Here is a 21,277-nt window from a genome sequence, read left to right as displayed (position 1 = left end):
CGCTGTTCAAGAAGCGTCTAGATGAGGTGCTAAAGGACTTAATTTAGTAGTTGGGTAGAGATAGTGATAGGAGGATGGTTGGACTAGATGATCTTATAGGTCCTTTCCAACCTTATGAACTTATGAACTTATGAGTTCATCTTGCATGAATTAACTTTCATCGTGTGACAGTTTATCTAGCAGACACATCACTAAGTTTATACATTTAAGAATTTTATATATAGAATACTGCAAAAACACAGTGAGTCTGAGTTCTGCTCATTTCTGCTCAGGAAGGTCCCTTCTCTCCCAAGCATCAAGAATATCCACCTCTTCTTCGTACTCTCACCGAGGTAAGACAGACTTCTTACTGCTTCTCTTCCTTCTGATCTCCTGAGCTTCCAGAACTCTCTCGCTCCGAGGCCATCTGTGACAGAGTTAGCTAATTAGCTGCAGTAACAACGTGCTTCTCCCAGCTATTTTCCCCAGACCAGCTGCTTTGGTTACCAGACCCACGGAGTTGCTTCAACTTTTCTCTAAAGAAAAGGAGAATTGTTCCCTAGAGAATGGAAGCTATCTCTATCTCTGCGTGACTGCTACCAAGAGGAAGGAAGTTATCTTCCCATTATTTACTCTCTCCCAGGGGGCATGACAATCTAGATTGCAGCACTGCACAGTCCCAGTTCAACATCAGAAAAGCAGCTTTGCACAGGACAGCTTAGCACCACCAAGGCTGCATGGGCAGTGAGTGCTATTTCCATCCCAGTAAGTTTCCCTTGGACAGATGAAGCCCATCTGCCAAGAAGGGCTCAAACAGGTGGGCCCTGAGCAAAGGAGGCTGAGAAAAACACCCCTGTGGCCTTATAACAGGAATTTTAAGCAGGCTGAACAAGAAACTGTTGCACAATCACACTCAAAATATCTTAAAGCATCACTTCAGGCGCCCCCTACACATACAGGGGGAAGCCTGATCTATGTGTCCCCAATGCTCCTTTTTATCAGCTTCCAGCACTTTTCCTACACAATGCTGTGCAGTACTGTAAGACAATCTGTAAGGCAGCCACCCACAGCAGGACGGCCAAGATCGCAGTCCTTCTGCTCCACCTGATTTCCTACTGCTGCCCCTGGAGCTGTCACTCAAGGGAGCTGCACTGAGACAGCATTGCCTCCAGCACAGCCCCTGCCTGGATGTTTGCTGGCATAACTCACCCCTCCCCACCCAAGCACTATAAAACACAAATGACTGTGGACCCACCTTCTTGTATGCCATTTCAAAGAGTTTGAGGGAAGCTTGCTGCAGGCTGGTTGCTGCCTGCCTAATATTTTCTCCTGTTTCAGTGTCTTTGCGAGCCAGAAGTTCTCTCATTTTGGCAATTTCTTCCTTCAATTTGTTGCACTGCAAAGAAATCACAGGAACACGATGCAGCACTGAGCACCACTGCCCGGTATCACAGCACTGCTGCTTCACCCACCTAGCAGCCACAGCACAGATACCTTTTCTTCTCGTCAGAAGCTGTGAAGTTCAGTCTCAGATTGGAGCCATATGGTCTGCAGGGACCAGAACTGCGCTCAGTTCCCAATGGGCACCTGTCCACCTCACTAAATGCACCACAGTTGGCATTAATGGGTCCCCCTGGATACGGTTTCAGCAGAGATGCCAAGGACAGAAAGCACTGCAGAGCCCAAGCAGCCTGCCAAGGAGGAGCGTGCTCCCCCAGCACACCTCACCAGCCAGTCCATCACCCCAGTGCCAGGGTGAAGGGAAAAGAAAACTGATTTTCACCTATATTTAAGGCACTGTCAGAAAGCCAGCAAGTAATGCTGCTCACAACCCTGTTTAATCCCTTTGTTACACGTGGGAGGAGCAGAGAGGCAAACAAAAGCAATACGGTCCCATCTCAGCCCCTGCAGCCATCTGTCAAACCCTCCACACAGTCTGGCATCTCCTGTCGGGCTGGCACGCTGCTGGCGAGGCAGGCCTGGGGAAGTGAGGTTACTGGGGGACAGCTGTGCCAGCAGTGCTTGCTCAGCACCGCTCACAGTGAGGACGTGGGCACAGCTCTGCTCATTCAGAGCATGGCATTGGGAAGGCACTGTGCCAGGCTGCAATCTCTACCCAGATCACACACGGCTTCTTCCAAGCACCAACACCCACTGCCCCTTGGCTTTCCCCAAAAAGCATCACTGGGAACAGTCCCTGCAGGGAACACGGATGTAAGTGCTGGAGTTTTCTCTCACAGGGGCAAAAATCTTAATCCCAAGCACAGAGGATCTGAGCTGAAACACAGAGCCTGAAGCCATCAGAGGCTGCTTAGCCCAACTATAGGCTCATTCCCTCAGACACCTCCCAGAGCCCCCAGGAGCCCTTTCACTCTGTTTCCAAGAGTTGTTCACTTGATGATTGTGCAATCTCTTTTAAACTTGGCTTTTTAAATTTATAATGTGGAAATTAAACTGTCACTTGGAATGTTATTAGAAGTGCTACTTTATCCACTTCACCCCAATGACAGAGGGGAAAAAAAAATGGAGCTGAGTGAGTAACTTCATGTCCTTCCAGTTCTCAGATGCTGCATTCACACTACTGATACCACCAGGCCTGCACAGCAGCTCTGCTCAGTCCCTCAGAGCTCAGGCAGGCACTGCTTGTAATCCCCAGCTTCTGAGCAGCACTCTCATGCAGGCCACAGCAGTCCTTATCACACCACTGCAAGGCCAAGGACACGATTCACGCAGAAATCTTGGATTACCAGCCTCTCAGGCTCTTAGATCTTCACTTCCATCGAACTCACACTTTGAAATAAGATCTCTGCTATCATTCAGACCACATCCACACCAGTATGCTCTCACATCCTCCCGGTCACACCCACTCGTGTGGGAAACCCTGGAAGTCAGTGACTGTGCTGCCTGAGTGCAGAGTGGCAGCACGCACAGAGCTGGTGCCACTGGAGACAGTCAGCTGTGAATTCAGTGAGATTCTCAGCAAAGATGCAGTAAAGCATCTTACCTCCTTTCCTGTTAAGGTAACAGAAACTACCCACCTCGTCTGCTGGCAGCTGATCCTTGAATTCCTCCATCTTAGACTCCGTATCGTGGATGATGCCTTCAGCCATGTTCACTGCTTCCACACGTTCCTGGGTAACAAGAACTCATCAGGGCTCACTGCATACAGCACAAGTTACAAGCTACACACAGACAAACATACACAAGCTACATACAAACTAGCTGTTCACATTTCTTTTCCCAAGCTGCCTGACTCCATTCTAGCTCCCACCACAGTCCTTTTTACAGCAAGGTAGAGCAATAAACTGCAGATGAGCCATTTCTGCACCAGCCAAGGCTCAACAGGCAGTCTGCACAAGGCAATACAGCCACAGTTCCAACTCCTCGATACCCAGCAAGTCCTGCCTCCCTAAAAGGGACCAACAGCACTGCTATCACTGAAAGGCTGAGCAGAGTTCTACATTCTGCTCCTTCAGAAAGCCAAGAGCTGTCTGAGAATACTCCAAGCTTCATCAACATGAGCACTAGAGACAACTCAAAACACAGGGTTGTTTTACTGTCACTTTCCTGGGCACTAACTGAAGAAGAGTTGTAGTTCTAAGATGCAATTTGATCCAACTGTTGGCATCATTAACAGACTATGGAACACTCAGCTCTCTCCACCTCAAAGAACAGTCCACCTGAATGAAGAAGTGATGATTAGTGAAGCATCAGTGAAGAAAGCAACACCACCACCTCCGTGTGGCAGCTCCCTGGACAGACGTGACTCCCACTTCCACTACAATAGGGAAGAACTCACTCAGTGATTTAAGATCAAAGTACAACATCAGAAAACGTCTGCAGTCTCTTCGAGTCCTATGCCACTATCCACGTTCCCTGGCAGCGATGCAGTTATTTAACAGACTTCCAGAGCAGCCTTTTACATGTCTTGTGTCTAACCTAAGGGTACTAACATGCCAATCTTTTGTGGACCTAGTGCATTTGAGGCACAGAAATGCTACTTCATGTGGATTTATTCCACGTATTTTATCCTTTAGTCTCCTCCTGATCCCTTCACTTACTGCAGGTAAGATTTACAGGGCTGTAGGACATCTGAGACAGGTTTATACAGAACAGGAGCACACAAGGCAGTAAATTCAGTGTGCCAGCTTCAGCAACCACTACGCATACGCTGGTGCCATCTCTGGGCAGGCCTCCCTCATGCCTGCCTAAAAATCAATGCTCTGTATTCAGAAGTGTAGCTCAGTAGCCCTGCTCTCATTAAACCAATTAGTTCCAACCATTAATCCTATTAATATCCCAGGTTCAGCCATTCAACCATGGCAAGTGTCAGTCAGTCAGCGTCAGCCCTGAGTCAGCAAGGCTTTCAAACACCTCCTCAGGGCTTCACGTGCATCGAGGGCACTTAGCAAGGGCTGTACTCAGATGAGTAACACCTTCAAAATGCCAGACAGTGAGATTTTGAGGACTACAAAAATCAACTTCCCACTTAAAAAGGAAGAGGATGTGGTGCAGCTTTGATTAGCAGGTTCTCTAAGTTAAACTCTACAGAAAAGCAGATGGAATATCCTCTTCACAGAATCCTAAGAATCAATGAATGGCTTGGGTTGGAAAGGACCTTTAAAGATCAGCTCCAAGCCCTACCATGGGCTGGTTCCACCCCAACAGAGCAGACTACCCAGGGCCACATCCAGCCTGGCCTTCCACACCCCCAGGGATCGGGTACCCACAGCTCTCTGGGTTGTTTGTGCCAGGGCCTCACTGCCCTTTAAGCAAAGAATTTCCTCCTATTTATCTAATTCCCCCCCTCTTTTAGTTTAAAGCCATTCCCCCTTGTCTCATCACTATAGAATGTGCAACAAGCTGCTCTCCCTCCTCCTTGGAAGCTTCCTTCAAGTACTGGAAGGCTGCACTGACACCTCCCCTGAGCCTTCTTTTCTCCAAGCTGGACAACCCCAGCTGCCCCAGCCCTTCTAGCACCCTTGTCGCCTCCTCTGGATCCACTCCAACAACTCCACATCTTTCATGTGCTGGAGGACTGACCTGGACACAGCAATGCAGGTGCTCACGAGGGCAGAGCAGAAAGGGACAGTCACATCCCTGCCCTGCTGCAGCCCAGGACCCTGGTGGCTTTCTGGGCTCCAAATGCACACCGCTGTCTCACATCCAGCTTTTCATCCACCACGATCCTGAAGTCCTTCTCCCAGCCTGTACACATCTGGGATCACCCCAATGCAAGCACCAAGACTTTGCATGTAGTCGTGCTGAACTCTCTTTAGGTTCATATGGGCCCACTTTTCAAGCCAGTCCAGGTCCCTGTGGTTGGCAACCTTTCCTTCTGCCATCGCTATCAGCTGCACCACCCAGGTACGTGGCATCAGTAAACCTGCTGAGGGTGCACTCAGCTCCATCGCTGATAAAAGTGATGAAGAGCAATGGACCCTGGAGGCCACCACTGCAACCAGCCTCCACCTGGACACAGAGCCATTGACAGCAGCTGTCTGGCTGTGAGCATCCAAACAATTCTTTATCCACTGAATAGTCCACCCTTCAAATCCATATCTTTCCAAATTAGAAATGACTGTGATGTGAGACCATATCAAAGGCCCTGACAGAATCACAGAAGGGCTCAGGCTGGAAGGGACTGCTCCCTTAAATGGAACAGCGTGAGAAGCTGGCTGTAGTAGGCTAACTTCACAAGAACAGCTGAGGCAACAGGCAGCTGGACAGGAAAGGGCAAAAGCTGAAGGCAAGCAAGTTTGCTTACTGCTACCTCCATATCCCTTTCTCAGAAAATAATGGTTCATTTTGCAGGGCCATGCAAACCAAACCCAAATGACCCTCTGTGCATTTCTTGGAGATTCAGAAGGTCAAGTGAATATAAGAAAGCAAGCACATATTCAGGGAACTGCACAAGCCAATAGCTCAAGACTGCAGATCAGAAGCTAGGGCTCCTTCAAGGAAGGGACAGTCAACAGCACATAATGGCAACAGCCACTGGGTACACTACTAGCTGCAAGGCACCACAGCAACCACGTTACCTTTCTTCGTCTGTCTTCCTCTGCATATTTCTCTGCATTCTTTACCATGTTCTCAATTTCATCTTTGCTGAGGCCACCAGAAGACTGGATAACAACTGCGTGAGAGAAATAACATTAATAAAGAATGTGCTCTCATCTTTGAAGAAAGGATATTATTTCCCAAGCCCTCTCAGTGGCAGCTGCCTTGCTCTGGGACTCCACACCTGTGGAGTACTCCGTGGGCAGTACAAAAGCAGGCAGCCTTTGAAGTGGCAGTGGTGCAGCCAGCAAGATAAAACCCTGTCATCTTAGATCCATGCTCCCCAGCTCCACGAGACACTTCCTGTCCAGTGGTTTGCAAGTCACCTTGTCTGCTCTCCAGTTATTATTTCCAGAAAGCACGTTCAAGAAGACCCCAGACAAAAGGAACAAGTTAGAAACCAAAACCCCAGAAAAACAAAGCATATAATAATCCAGAAAGAATCACTTTCCTACTGATTCTTTTCACTGCTGGAAAGCAACTCAGGCTGCACAGTAAGACAATGTTCCTACCCAGCTAGCTCCTCATGCTGCCCTTAATAATTGAGCATGGCATGATTCTGCAGATTGGTTTCTCTAAGTCCCCTATTTTTCCCCTTTTGTGCCACAGAGTACAGTCTGACATAAGCTTAAGTTCTGCAGAAAAGCATTATTTCATTGGGAATGAGAGGACCAAAATATTGCAAAGTCCAAGTAAAGTGATACCTCGAGAACCAAAGTTACCTATATCGTATTTGCCAACAGTAAAGAAAAACCCACAAAAACCCTAACACGTGTGTTTTGGGTATGTGAGATGAGGAGCTCAGCTTTCTAATTAGAACCTCACTGCAAACAAAAAGGCAGCTGAAAAATATCAAGTGACATTTATGCAGAGCTAGAGGGCTGCTACACATGGAAAAATCCTCAAAGAAGTCAAAGCAACACACCATATATCTTCAGAATCAAATTTAGGCCCAAAACCAAGCAGCATGATTAAAGACAACAAATACCTCCACAGTGCCAATGGAGTTAGCTGCATTTTTCTTACTCAACATGACTGATCACTGAACTGATCACTGAAGTAGTTTATTTCCTCCAAGAAACTACTGAAAAGCAGCACGGAGCTTTGACAGTCAGAGGAACAAGAGAGACCTGTCTTGTACCAGAGGAATCCATCACTGCTTCAAATACATTTTTTAATCCCAAAACAGGGTGACAGAAAATGTCAGCCATGTCAGTAACTCCCCTAGGACACCAGGCCAAGCATCCCACTGCACTCAGGGCAGCACACTGACAGCCTGAAGCTCCCAGCCACGTAGAGGAACAAAACAGGGCCTTGGGACAGCTTCAGTTTACTGGATTTCTCCTTTAAAAGCTGACACCTCCATGTTGGCAGACTCAGCAGTCTCTGTGTAAGCACAGAAAGTACTCTGGGAGGAGCAGTGCACCGTGGAGCACAGCACAGGAACAAGCTGCAGGATTCCCACTTCTGTCCCCCCGGGGTGCAGCACACTGTTCCACAGCCCTCCTTCTCAGCCCTACAGAGCACCCCAGAGCACTTACTTTGCTGCTCACGTCCAGTGCCTTTGTCCTTGGCTGACACATGAACGATACCATTAGCATCAATGTCAAAAGTGACCTCAATCTGGGGCACCCCACGTGGTGCTGGAGGAATCCCAACCTGCAAAGGACAAATGCTTAGTCATTACTGCCCTGCAGACATGGGCTCAATATACGGCTCCAGCACTGGGCACATCACCTTGATGATCTGCCAGTTAAATTAATATTAACTAAGCCTCAGAGCTGATCCTTTCAAATGCCTGCTGGCATCAATGTGGCAATTTGCACCATCTTAAATTTAAGATGTAGATTTCTGCCCAGCACAACTATACTGAAACAAAAAGTAACCCCCCAGTTTGGTTTGGAGGTGGCCTGGTTCAGCTTTAATGTTAAACATGACACCCTTCACCTCCAGGACAAGTCTCTCCTCCCTCAGTTCTGCACAACTAGACTCCACTGACCATTCCTGGAGCTATGATATTAAAATAGCATCAGACATTTCCATTTCCTTTCGAAGTACAAAAGGAAGGCAACCCCCCTTCTTTTTTGGAAGGCTCCCCTTAGCAACAGCAAGTTCCAACAGTTGTGCCTGAGAAACTGCTGAGCAGTCCAATTCTGCAGGGAGCAGGTTAGTCAGCCACATGCCACACATGCGAGTCACTGGAGCACAACCCTCCTCCACTAAGTTGGGCAGATCCAACACTTGTAGAAAAGTAGAACAGGGCTGGAAATGAGCCACCCTAGGGACCAAACTAGCATGGAGCTTGATTTGATTAAGTCTCATCTTTGCAACTCTAGAGGAAAAATCAGCTTTCAGATTATATGCTGCATAGGTCTAAAACAACAGAGCTCATTAGTTCTTCGTACCCTCAACTGGAGACAGCTCACCCAGGTGACTGAATCTAGCCCTGAAGCTACAGCAGCCACTGCATCACCCAACACTACTCGAACTCCGAGCTCCACTAGCTGTTCCCCTGTCACTGAAAAAGAAATCTACAGATCAGGCTTTACTTTCAAAGACTGCCTCTTTCTTTTGTATTTAATACTACATATAGCATCAAAAGCCTTCTGCAGGATAACTCCCTCCTTACACAGCCTTCAGGGGTAACCCGACACAGGGAAAGCCTTGACCTTCTCAAAGAAGGTCAAGTCTAAGGTCATGAATATTGAGTAGCCAACATACCAAGGTGAACTGGCCAAGAAGTTTGTTGTCACTAGCCATCTCTCTCTCCCCCTGGCATACTTTAATCTCCACTTGAGTCTGCCCATCCGCAGCAGTAGAGAACACCTGTGGAAGACAAATAAAGTAACCAGATAGCTAATAAATTGCAATATGTGAATTGATTCTTGTTTTCATGTTCCTGTGCCTTAAAGAGCTCTGACTAAACAACAAAGCACCAAGACTAGCAACAGCCAAGTTCACTGGCATTTCATCTTCAAGGCATTTCAATGTGCAGAAGTTGCCAATGCCACGCCAGCAGCAGGCTCCAATGGCTGGCAGCCAGCCACACTACCAGAACATTGCCTCCTGAAGCAGCAAGGCCTCTGTCCCAGCCCCACACCCCAGAGAGAACAAGCCTTATCAGTAAGAGCACACACCAGTAGATTTAGCCAAGGCAAAGTGAGAGAAAGGATCACACCCAAGCCTACTAGGGGCCCAAAGCACAGGAAAACATCTGGGAAAAAACCCACCAAGGCACACAGATCAAGAAAGGCAGTCTGACTAGACAGGTGCTGTGCTCAGTTACAGAAGGTCTCCACACAATTCCTCTTCAGAATGATGTGTTGACATTACATCATGGCACACACACTGCAATCCTGAGCAGGACACAAACATCCTGGGACAGCTTGGCACACAGTAATTCAGTCCAGTTTATTTTCCTCTTTTGGGCTAACAGACATTTGGTGGCCAACATTCAATTCTGACTTCTAAGCTTCTTCTCCTTGACTGCTGGGTTGCTCTGAACAGCCTTCACTGGGCATGAAGAGTACCACAAAACACCCACCACACAGACACTGTCAGTACGTACCTGGCTCTTCTTGGTTGGTATGGTAGTATTCCTGTTGATGAGCTTTGTGAAGACTCCTCCCAGTGTTTCAATCCCCAAGGAGAGGGGAGTTACATCCAGCAGCAGCACATCAGTAACATCACCAGCTAACACACCACCTTGAATAGCTGCACCAATAGCAACGGCTTCATCAGGATTAACTGCTTTGCTAGGAGCACGGCCAAACAAATCCTGCACAGTCTGTTGCACCTGAATGGGGAGAAAGCAAAGTTCATACAGACAGCGAGCCATTACTGCACAGTGCTGTGGCCACAAGAACACTCCAGCCCTGGCCAAAGGTTTATATATCTTTATGTTCCTGCAGCCATGTAGCCCAGGGGCATGAAAGAAAGACTAAGCACCAGGCTTGTGACTGCTCCCTAATTCCCCATCCCCACTCCCTAATTCCCCATCCCCACTCATTTCAGCCTATAAATCCTTTCCTCTGGAGGTTTTCTCATAGTTCAGTCAGCCAACCACAAACCAGTCTGAGCACACACTGCGTTGGTCCTCACACACAGACCAGCTATACGCAGAAGGGATCGCTCCACACTGACCAGTGGGACTGCTCCTCCAGACCTCCTACAAACCAACAGTGGGCAGAACACAGCTGTCAAGGACAGCACAACTGCAGAGACAGCACAAGGAAGGTCAAACACCAGGAGACAGCACAAGGACAGTTCCTCTTGTTTGTGTCTAACAAGAAATAAAAAAAATGAAATGAAAAAGCTCTTTACTTAATGGGCTGTCTCACCAGAGAGGCAGACAGACAATGTCAGCAGACAGTTTAAGCTGCATTATTAGCTTTCCACTGCTCTGCTCCTTTGGAGTGACAGGCTCATGGTTGCAACAGATCTAGTGCTAAGTATCCAGAAGGGAATGCAGTAAGGTGTCTGCAACAGTGCCACAGCTCAGTAGTTCGTTCTTCTCCCTTACAGAGAAGAGTGTGTGAGCTGGTTCCCCTTCACAGCTTCCCTCCTTCCCCAGAGGACTCCTGAGGCAGACATCAGGTGAGCATCGTATGCCTGGGAAAGTGTGCCATAAGCAAATGTCCAACGCCTCTGCATGTAAGCAGAGACATTTGCAGGCAGTGTTTGCTAAAGAGGAAGACATTTTATGCATAAACCTATAATTAACTGCAGGTCTTTACCTCTCTGGAGGTATATTTTACAGCACAAAAAAACCATTACATCTATCCACCCATTTTACGTTTCCTGGAGCACTGGGCACATTAATGCCCCAAAGAAGGTGAGTTCCCTCCTAGCAGGGGTGAAGCAAACAACATACACCCGAGAACACTGTGTGCTATGCACAACATACAGGCACTGCCTTCAGAGCCAGAGCTGCAACTCAACGTCAGCAGAGCTTCAGAGCCAGAGCTGCAACTCTGGCTTCAGGCACTCAGGAAAGTATATATAACCTCAAAGCTGTAAGTACATGAGCTATATATAGCTGGGGGAACAAAAATTATAACTAAGAAGTATTTAACACTGTCTCCCACCCAGGACACATAGTGTCTCAGGAAGGATTTCCCCACTTCCAGAATGCTTTTCTCACTGGATACATGGTTTTGGTTTTTTTTTCCTCTCCATCTGGAACAGCATGGGCTTCTGGAAGGCACAACACAGTAACTCCAATTTCATCTCTGGTCAGAGCTGCAGCTTTAGCTTCTCTTGTCCCTCTAGTTTCCCTGCCTGGGTGACCTTATGCACTTATATATTAACTTCAGCCATTTCACATTTCAGGAAGGGGAGAAAAAAATGAAATTAAAATTAAAAAAAAAAATAAAACAACCATACCCCCAAATCACTGACAAGCAGAAAGGTTTTTGTGATCACTGCAGAAAATGGGAAGCTATATCCTTGAGACACCAGTGTGCATACAGTGTGTTTATACTTCAGGGAGCTAAATAACCTGTGCTGCTCTGAACAAAAACAGTACATTACCAGAAAGCAGTGTTTTATCTGCAAGACTGTACATGTCAGCACAGCAAGCCTCTAAGTTACTTGGTGCTTATCACCAGAACACCAGCTCCAGGTGTGAGGTAATGAGTGCTCAGAACAGCCAAGTAAACGTGCCTGACAACAGCCACTACAACCTCAAGCAAGCAGAAAAACACACAGAACCAGCAGGCAACAGAAAAGTTGTGCTGGTGCTGTTCCTCCATTGCTAGCTGCACGTGTCCTGCACGAGTGAAGAAAACTACTGGAAAGCAAAGACTACTGAGCAGCTGTTACTGAAGTGGAATTTGGTGTGTGATAATGGTACACAAGAGAGAACATTCTGTACATCTCAATACCCCACACGTTCAGTCAACAACAGACAATTGAGTTGAATTTTTCAATTCCCAATACCTCCCACTTGTCTTTTTAAATTGCAACTCAGCTACAGCCCCAGATTCAAGCTGAGCTGCAGGAGGAGAGTGCCTCGCCATCCCTTCCGTGCGGCCACTTGGCACATCTGCTCCTGGGGCCTTTAGCTACTGGAGCTATGAGGTTACCAGACCCCAGCTTTTCCACCACAGGTCACTCTTAACAGTGAGAAGCTGTTCAGCTGTGTGTGGGACAGGGATATCTCATACCTTGGGCATTCTGGTCATGCCACCGACGAGGATGACTTCACCAATGTCACTCTTGCTGACTTCAGCATCCTGCATGGCTTTCTGGCATGGTGCTACTGTCCTCTTGATCAGATCCGCTACAATGCCCTCGAACTGCGAGCGACTCAGTTTCATGTTCAGGTGCTTTGGTCCAGAGGCATCCATGGTCAGGTATGGCAAGTTAATATCCGTCTGCAGCACAAAAACTGTGTGAAAAGCAGGAACACAAAGCAAGGCAGCTCCCTGCAGACTTCAGGTCAAGCTATAGGTTCTGCTCTGCCTGTACTGAAGCATGTACATGATCACCCTAGAGCTTGATCTCTAACTGGTGGCAGGTAAGTTTGTATTTTACATTTCAGACATGAGATACGAAAGATTTTTAACAAAATTTCATAGCAAAAAAAAAAGTATCTATTGTAGTATCTGTGTTACTTTCAGGTCTTGCACTATTAAGAAGAAAATACGCTTTTGTTCTTCACAGCTTGTGCAACGCTGGCCTACACACACCATTTGTCAGGCTGTAAAGGAAGTAGCAAAGATGAAGGCACCTTTACAACAGAGGTGGTAAGCACCAGAATTTAATTGCTATTGTAACGAAGAAGTAAGAACTGAAACACTTAAAATTATGACCATAACTTATTCTCTTCAGTACAACACAGAAGTTCATCTTCAGAAAGACTTAGCCCAACAACCACTTAACATTTCATACATGGTAAGCTGCTCAGTGGAAGCAACCCATGATCACTGGGGAACAGCCTGCCTGAGATCCAGTTCATCACCACTTAATACAAAGATCATCAGCACAAGGGACCACAAGCTCTCTTTCTTACTGTCATTTGCACATGAGTAACTTGCATCCTGGATTTTAGAAGTCAAATCTTATACCAAAACCACCTGGTCCAAGTGCTGAGTCACAATGGCACCCAAAGACACCATAAATCAAAGCAATTCAAACCCATGATGCTTTAAGTTCTAGAGATTGAGTTTATAAAACAAAAACTCAACTCATGTTACCGGGTAGAGCATGCTCAGATATAGGGAGGACAGTGCCAAAAGGAAGCTGCTCTCCCTTCAGCACCAATGATTCTGGTTTATTTTCCAGTGTGCACAGACTGTATTTTTCCAGCTCCTGAGCCTGCTCACACAGAGCCTGCTGTCTCAGGAAGAACTATGCAACCATTGTGACTGGTCTGAACCCTGTGCTAGGAGCTTCCCACCAGCCAATAGATAGATCAACAAAAAAAAAGTTAATTCAGAACCTAGAAACTGGCAGAACCCCCACCTCAATTTCTATATAACTGACCTTAACTTCACAAGATTACACCCTCAGCTTACTGCTTCTCCAGCTTCTTACTCAGTGAGTAATGGATGTGCCTGAACACATTTAGATACAAAATGTGTGAAAAGGGCATACAGGATGCTTATTCTCTAGATAAGCCCTTTGTTGGGGAATAAGATTCTTTATAGAAACTGTTTCTTGCTATTTGCTCAGTGGAGTGTCACCACAAGACTTTGTAACTGCTCACACAAAGCCCTAAATATTTCCAGTCACACAGCAGTACTAGTTGCAGCTAAATTCTCATCACACTTCTGAAATAAGTAAGTTGGGAACACGTCACATTTCCTACAAGATGAGAAAACAGAACACAACGAGAACCCAGCATCTGCTATCACTCTCTGCTTCCAACAACTGATTTTGCTCCTAAACAGACTCTGCGAGTCTTTCCTGACAAAGAACTTTGATATACTGATGCCACTTGACTGAAGTTTGTTTGACAGCACAGGAGAAAAGCAGCTACTTCGGGGTTACAGAACCAAAACCAATGCACAACAGTCCAGTAAAACATTCTGACTGTCTGCTTTGAACCCAGCCACCTACCTGCACAGATGAAGAAAGCTCACACTTTGCTTTCTCTGATGCTTCTCTCACCCTCTGAAGGGCCATGTTGTCTTTAGTCAGGTCAACACCTGTCTAAGGAACAAAAAAAAATGTAAGTTAGCATCAAGTAATGAAGAGCTGTCCTTCATTGCAGTTTATATTTTTTAATCACTCTTCACTGCAAAAAAGTTTGTATAAACACAGCCTGACATGTTCTGCTGATTTCTCTAACTTCGGGTAAACTTCTTTAGCATTTCAAAAACATCTGCTAGCCCTCCCTGCTCTGAAAGAGATTATCCAGTAAGTTACTGATAAAAGCCTAGAAAAGCTGCCACATCACAGAATACAAAGGCAAGGAATCCTTGCAACGGAGTCAGAATTGCACTGCAATTTCCCCACAGCCAGCAGTGTACAGTATAAATCTGTGCTGACACACTGAACCCACAGATTCACATTAATGAAAGTAAGCAGACTACACACAGGATAGTCACAGAATCACAGGGGTTAAAGGGATTTCTGGTCATCCTCTAGTAGAGCCCTGATAAAGCAGGTTCCCTACAGAAAATTGCAGAAGGAAGTGTCCAGGTGGATTTTAAGTATCTCCAGAGAAGGAGACTCCATAGCCCCTCTTGACAGCCTGCTCCAGTGCTCCATCACCCTCACAGAAAGTTTCCATCACATTCAGACGAAACTTCCTGCATTCCAGCCTCTGCCAGTTGACCCAGGTCCTGTCACTAGGCACCACCAAAAGAAGTGTGGTGCCATCTACTTGACACCTGCCCTTTAGATATTTATAAGCATTGACCAGATCCCCTCTTAGTCTTCTCTTCTCCAGGTTAAATAGTCCTGCTACACCAGAAGAAAAAAAAAAAAGCATAAATCCTACTATTTTGTCTGTCTTCCAGAAGAGGAACATCCAATTCTTACATTTATTCTCTTGAGGCTGAAAGTCAGAAGAGCAGATCCCTCCTATACTTCTAAATCTCAACTGAACCATAGATGCCAAATGAAGTTCTAATTTATGAAAATTCCCATCTTCCCATACCAACTAAGTGAGGTTAGAAGACAATACAATGCAAAGTTGAATTCTGATGTCTTACCTCTCTCTTGAACTCTTTAACAATATACTGTAGCAAAGCCTGGTCAAAATCTTCTCCACCTAAGAAAGTGTCACCGTTGGTCGACTTCACCTCAAAGACTCCCTTCTGGATTTCCAAAATGGAAATATCAAAAGTGCCACCACCCAAGTCATAAACTGCAATGCTACAACAACACATGGAGAAAAATATTACCTTCTAGACATAATGGTGTGGCTCAGAAATCATTCTCACCAGGAGATGAAATTTGCAGAACTCATGTTGCTGACTACAGAAGTTAAAAGCCTTCTCTAAAGATAACAATAAGCAGATTACAGTGTGCACATTCTCTGAGTGCACTGAGCCTGGGTAGAAGTTTTTGTTGCAGAACACACTATGCAGTGATGCTGCATAACCTTGCCAGTTATTTCAGAGGTCAGCTCCTTCTTTATACAGAAGACGCACACTCGCATCAAGTGTGAAAGGCAAAGACATTTGAACCATCAAGAAATAAATTCTGCAGTACAGAATTTAAAGAAAGGAGGCTTTCACAGCAGTATATAATAATCCCTAACACAAACACAAAATCAGTTACCAAAAAAATAATCTTGCATTCACATGATCACCCGTGGCAGTGGTAGAAGGCTGAACACAGGCATGGAGAGGTGCAGACTGTGGGTAGCAGGCACCAAACCTCAGCATCTTCCTTATGCTACCCCCTCTGGCACCACTGGTGACAGCCTCTCACACAGCTGTCCTGAGCCACAGCTATCACTGCTACCAGCAGGTAATATAATTACACTGATACTCAGCTTTGATTATTAAGTTGTAGCTGCACGTTATGAACTCCCTTGATCAAGCAGAGTCAACGTAGAATACAGGTGACAGTACACAGCAATTGTACATAGCACAATTCACTCATGAGAATCTACTTTGGCAGAATTCCAACCATGATTACAATAAAAAAAAGCATGCTGCAGTTTGTTTTGGAAATGCATTATTTGAGGGTGTTATGAACAGGCACTTACATTTTGTCTTCAGACTTGTCCAGACCATAGGCAAGAGCAGCTGCCGTTGGTTCATTAATCACCCTCAAAACATTTAGGCCAGAGATCTGCCCAGCATCTTTTGTAGCCTAATGTGCGAGAGGAAGAAGGGAAAAGAAGGAAAAAAAGCACTAAGAACTGATCCTACATACAGTTATAAGCCCATAAATCTTAGAGCTTGCTGAATACCTGTCTCTGAGAATCATTGAAATAAGCAGGAACAGTAATCACAGCATTCTTTGCTGGGTGCCCCAGGTAATTTTCTGGAGGGAAGAAAAAAAAAGTTATCTTTAAAGTGAGAAAAAAAGAATCACCAACACTGCCACTTAGTTTGAAATCATCTTCCTGAACTAACAGAAGACAGGCTACCTGATCAAGAACCTGCTGCTTTCTGGGAAGATGCAGAAACCAACTCCTTCCGTGTTACATGGAAGTCTGCGGACTTCTACCAGCAATGCATCCCTGCACTTCAGTCAATAACTGGATGCCACTGGAGAATGAGAATTTGAGCTCAACTTGCCTTTCTGAGTGCAAGACTGAGGCTGATTTCTGTTTCATTGGAGTATTTCATATGCAAAGCACTTAGAGCTCATTTTTGTCCTGATTGTACTGTAGGTAACGTTCATACAGTATAAATAACATCCATACACTACATGCTCACAGGCATTTGAGACAGTAAGTTACATAAATTGGGATGTAATATGTATTTAAGGGTATAATCCTCTCTCAAAGAAAAACAAAACAATAAAGTGTCATCAAATGCAGATTCAGATAATTTTTCAGTTAGAAGTATACATGACCCAGTGAGAATTCACAGGCAGGATTTTTACCTATGCATTAACCCCAAACAGACCCTTATACCAGATAACTTGTCATTGGAATGTTCAGGGAGAAAGCCCCCTGCTGAAGGCAGAGCACCAACGTCCTCTGAACATACAAATCAGATTCATCACACCTAAATGGTCACAGACACCTTCCTATTTTACTCAAGGCAACTTCACTAAGTGCCCAGGAACTAACACACGTGTGTATCTTTGGGTGAAGCTTCACAACAAGCTTCGGTCCATCCCTCCAAACATTTACTTTTCAGATCAGATTGCAAAACACAGCTACTTAAACATATTAGCAATTAGAAAAAGGAGGAAAAAAATCCTCCAGGTGAATGGATATTCCTCCCTGGTGAAGACACAAAGTCACCACAGGCTAAGAAGCTGCTCCTGCAGCCAGCACAACAGGCCCCTTGAGGATTCCCTCTCTCACTGCACTTCTGGTCCAAGCCACTTTGAAACCAGGCAGACACAGCCCATGCTGATTTGCAGCCTGGGAGACCCATGGACTACAAGTTTACATGAAAAGGAGCTTCCCCTTCTGAAATAAGAGGGCTGCATTCAATTCAATTTAAAATAAAAACACTTCCATTGGTATTCTATTTTGATATAAACGTAAAGCACTAATACCTTCCAAAGACTGAAGTAGACATACTGATCCTCCTTGAGGTTTCATAACTGCCCATCACCAAAACCTCCTACAATCTGCCCCAGAGGACACCTTGCTACACAAGAATTCCAACGTTAAAAAGGTTTCCTTATGGTCACAGCACACCTGGATACCAGCACCCAGTACCGGGCTCACACCTGTGAGTATGCACAGCAAATATTGGACTGTACAAACCTGCAGTCTCCTTCATCTTCATTAGTACAAAGGCTCCAATTTGGCTTGGAGAATACAGCTTCCCATGGGCCTCTACCCAGGCATCACCATTGGAGGCACGGACAATTTTAAATGGAACATTTTTGCTGAAAAGATACAGTAAGAAAAAAAACAACAGTGCCACATGGAATTCCCATACCAACAGAAACAGCATGAAGCCACCACAATAAGCACCATCAGAACAGCACATGCCAAATTCTAGACCCAGAATACTCAATCATTCAGGTCAGGGTGTAAACTTCTGTTCTTACTCAACTACACTGTTTAATCAGAAGCACTAGGAACAATCATAGACCACTGATTGTAAATACTCTCAAGAATGCAAAGTCTCCTTTGGCAGATGTTGACTCTTCAGCACAGTACCTGGGGGAGAAAGTCCAAGTGGTGTTCCACTTGATTACCTGTTTAAAAACTTCAAAATACACCACAGCCCTCAGAAAACGTGCAGCAAAGCTCTGAGACGTGAGGGCATCGCAATCTGACCACCCCACCATCACACACACAGCCTCACCCAAACGAGGCGACGTTTGGTCGCGTGACACAGCGCTGAGTTTTATGCTTTTTCTGCTGCAGGTGGAAGTGCCCACCCCCTTCACTTACATATCCTTCTTCACTTCAGAGTCATCGAAGCGCCGCCCGATGAGACGCTTGGTAGCATAGAAGGTGTTGTGAGGATTAGTCACCGCCTGCCGCTTCGCCGGCATGCCAACCAAGCGCTCACCATCAGCGGTGAAGGCAACGACGGAGGGCGTTGTCCTGGCGCCCTCAGAGTTCTCCAGCACCTATGTAAAGCCACAACAGGTCACCATCAAAGAACACTGTCTCTGAAAACACTAGCTCAGACACGAAGCTGGTATTTATTTACTCTTACTTACTTTGGCTTGTTTGCCCTCCATAACTGCCACACAGGAGTTTGTTGTACCCAAGTCGATTCCAATAACGGCACCCTTAATGGCTTCTGAGCTGTAAAGCACAGTACAGGATAAATAACACTGCTGCTAGAAGAAGGCAGCTAATTAAACAACAACAGCCTTTCTGTTGCAAAGACAGGATGAACTCATTTTTCACCAGACACTGAAACAAACCCACATTCTACCCCAGATCATAACATGCTCTCTGCCTCTAACACTGGATTTTAACCTCTGGCCTCTCTGTTCAACCAGATCACTTACAGCTAAATCTCCACTTATTAAAGTATATAAAACACTATTCTGTCCAAAAAAAACCCCTTAATTAGCTGTTCTCAACATCCATTAAGATTCAGATATAAAATAAGTTGCAGTTAATTGTGGCCCTCCTCGCATAAAGTCTCCTGGACTCATCGTGGTTTACTCTTGATTTTCACACTCAAATTTGACAGAAAGCATCCACCTGGAGTCAAGATGTGAGCAAACTGGATGAGTTCATTTATGACTGCTTAGCACGAAGCGAAGAATAGATAAAGACAAAATTAGTTAAGACCATGCAGGGTCCTCTGGGACTGAGTGAAAAATAACCACCTTTCTGATCCTGAAACGCAATAAATTAATTCTGAAAAATGACAGTGAGAGAATAACTGTCAATCTCTGTCACTGCAGAGATCTCTGGCCTAAATCACTAAAGTCAAAGTGGAACCTCCCTCTTCTTTCTAGGAAGCATTCATTACTACTTTCTAGGCTAGAGAAAGCCCCCAACTCAAAAGCTGTCCTTCATAAACAAAGCCAAGTTTGGGGATGAAAAACATTTGGCAGCAGGGCTGTTTATCACCAGGGCATCACCTCCTCACACCCCGAGATGTTTAGCTGCCCTAACCGTACAACACAGAGCACTGATCTTGAACACACACAACCGCTCAGTTTCTTCACGCTGACCAGCGAGGGCAGTTCTCTGGACACAACCAGATTTTCCATTCTCTGTCCCAAATCAGCACCGGCCACAAAACACGTGACTGAGTTACACAACTGCTCTTCTTTACTCATTATCTTGCAGCGTGAAAAAGCAAGCAATGAACATGCACAAACTGCTGGAAATGAGCTTTATATGCAGTGAGAAGGAGGCCGTCCTGCCTTCACAGCAGTGTAAAACAATCGGTTGCAGCTCTCCCATCTTATTTCTATCATCAAATGAATCTCAGCATCGCGTTTTGCAAGCGCAGCCGCTGGCGGGAGGAAGAAAGGGAGGATAAGCCCCTCCAGAAAAAAGGAGAGCAGAACTGAGAAGGACGCAGCCCAAGAACCGCAGCAGCGCCTCGCTGGCTCCGGTGCTCCACCACCTCAGTTCTGAGCTCGGAGCGCTGAATCGGACACGCGGACACGAAACAGGGCCACACTCACGCGTATCTCCTGCTGGACGCCGCTCGGAGGACGCTCTGACTGAGGCCATTCCAGAAGGTCTACAAAACAAACGTTAGAAAAAAAACTCCAATCCTTCAGACCGCCTCCCTTCCCCTGCCCCCCTCCCAGGCCAGCTCTACCATCCGCGGCCCGCGGCCCGCTCCCCGCCCAGGCCCCGCCGCGCCCGCCCGCGCCCTCAGGCCCCACACGCACCTGCGCGAGCCCGGGAGCGGCGGGCACGGGGCCGCCACGCGGCGGCAGCAGGGGGATGCGCGCAGCGGCACGGCTGGCGCTCAGCATGGCGGAGCGGGGCGGCGCGGAGCGGCAGAGAACGGTGCGTGCGGCGCCGCGGCTCTTCTGGAAGCCTCTACCCACGTGGGCTGCGGGAGGCGGGGGGCAGCGATCGCCGCAGGACCCCCGGCGCGGGCTGCCCACAAGGTCGCCTGCTCCCACCGCTCGCTTTCAGGACGCGGTTTTGAGGCCGACGTCCGAGTATAGCTGCGTGCCGCCGGCGAGGGGCTGTGAGAGAAAAACGAGCTCTGTCGGCACCGCCTGACGGAGGCGTGGGAGCCGACGGGAGCCTGCCGCACACCGGCACCGCCGCGGACAGCCCGGGTCTTGAGCGCGGGCGCGCGCTCAAGGTCGGACAGGATAAAGCGCAGGGCGATTGCAGCGAGCTTGCGTCAGGGTGCAGGTGCGCATGCGGAGCTCTCCCAGAAAACCCGCATGCGCGTGGCGCTCTGTGCCTGAGCGGCCCTACTGCGGCTGCGCGGGCGGGGCCGCGCCGAGCTGCGTGCGCATGCGCAGCATCTTTGCTGTTGCTTTGGTGGGTGTCCGTTGGTGCTGTGTCCGTTGCCCGGCAGTGCGTGACAGTTTCCGAGCACCAGCTCCTGCCGAGGTCTCCCCTCTCCTGCCAGCTCCACCTGCGGGCCGTGCTCCGCTGAGGGCAGTGCGGAGCCCAGCCGGGTCCCACCGGCGCGCTCCCGCAGCGCTGCAGTTTGGTGTTTTCATTTGGCAGAAATTCCCAGCT

The 21,277-nt window shown here is 47.0% G+C and overlaps 1 protein-coding gene and 1 non-coding gene across 2 annotated transcripts; both read right to left on the bottom strand.

Moving 5' to 3' along the window:
* Window positions 1-192: 192 nt before the first annotated feature.
* HSPA9 (heat shock protein family A (Hsp70) member 9) lies at window positions 193-20,613 on the bottom strand. The gene is made up of 17 exons (XM_065734461.1): window positions 20,461-20,613; window positions 20,248-20,306; window positions 18,811-18,898; window positions 18,536-18,717; window positions 17,897-18,021; window positions 16,415-16,488; window positions 16,208-16,314; window positions 15,204-15,366; window positions 14,104-14,196; window positions 12,207-12,416; window positions 9,608-9,835; window positions 8,761-8,865; window positions 7,581-7,698; window positions 6,021-6,115; window positions 3,018-3,110; window positions 1,235-1,375; window positions 193-406 (listed from the first exon to the last, which is right to left on the bottom strand). Exons 1-17 carry the CDS (start codon window positions 20,545-20,547, stop codon window positions 347-349), a joined length of 2,028 nt encoding a protein of 675 aa, XP_065590533.1. The 5' UTR covers window positions 20,548-20,613; the 3' UTR covers window positions 193-346.
* Window positions 9,313-9,382, bottom strand: LOC136047783 (small nucleolar RNA SNORD63). The gene has a single exon (XR_010622126.1). It is a non-coding gene; the product is annotated as a small nucleolar RNA SNORD63 (small nucleolar RNA).
* Window positions 20,614-21,277: the final 664 nt, after the last annotated feature.

The sequence above is a fragment of the Cyrtonyx montezumae genome, unplaced genomic scaffold, assembly GCF_038088225.1.
Source record: "Cyrtonyx montezumae isolate F1298 unplaced genomic scaffold, pur_monq_1.0 scaffold_18, whole genome shotgun sequence".
NCBI classification, from domain to species: domain Eukaryota; kingdom Metazoa; phylum Chordata; class Aves; order Galliformes; family Odontophoridae; genus Cyrtonyx; species Cyrtonyx montezumae.
This window is presented reverse-complemented; position numbering and strand designations above follow the sequence as displayed.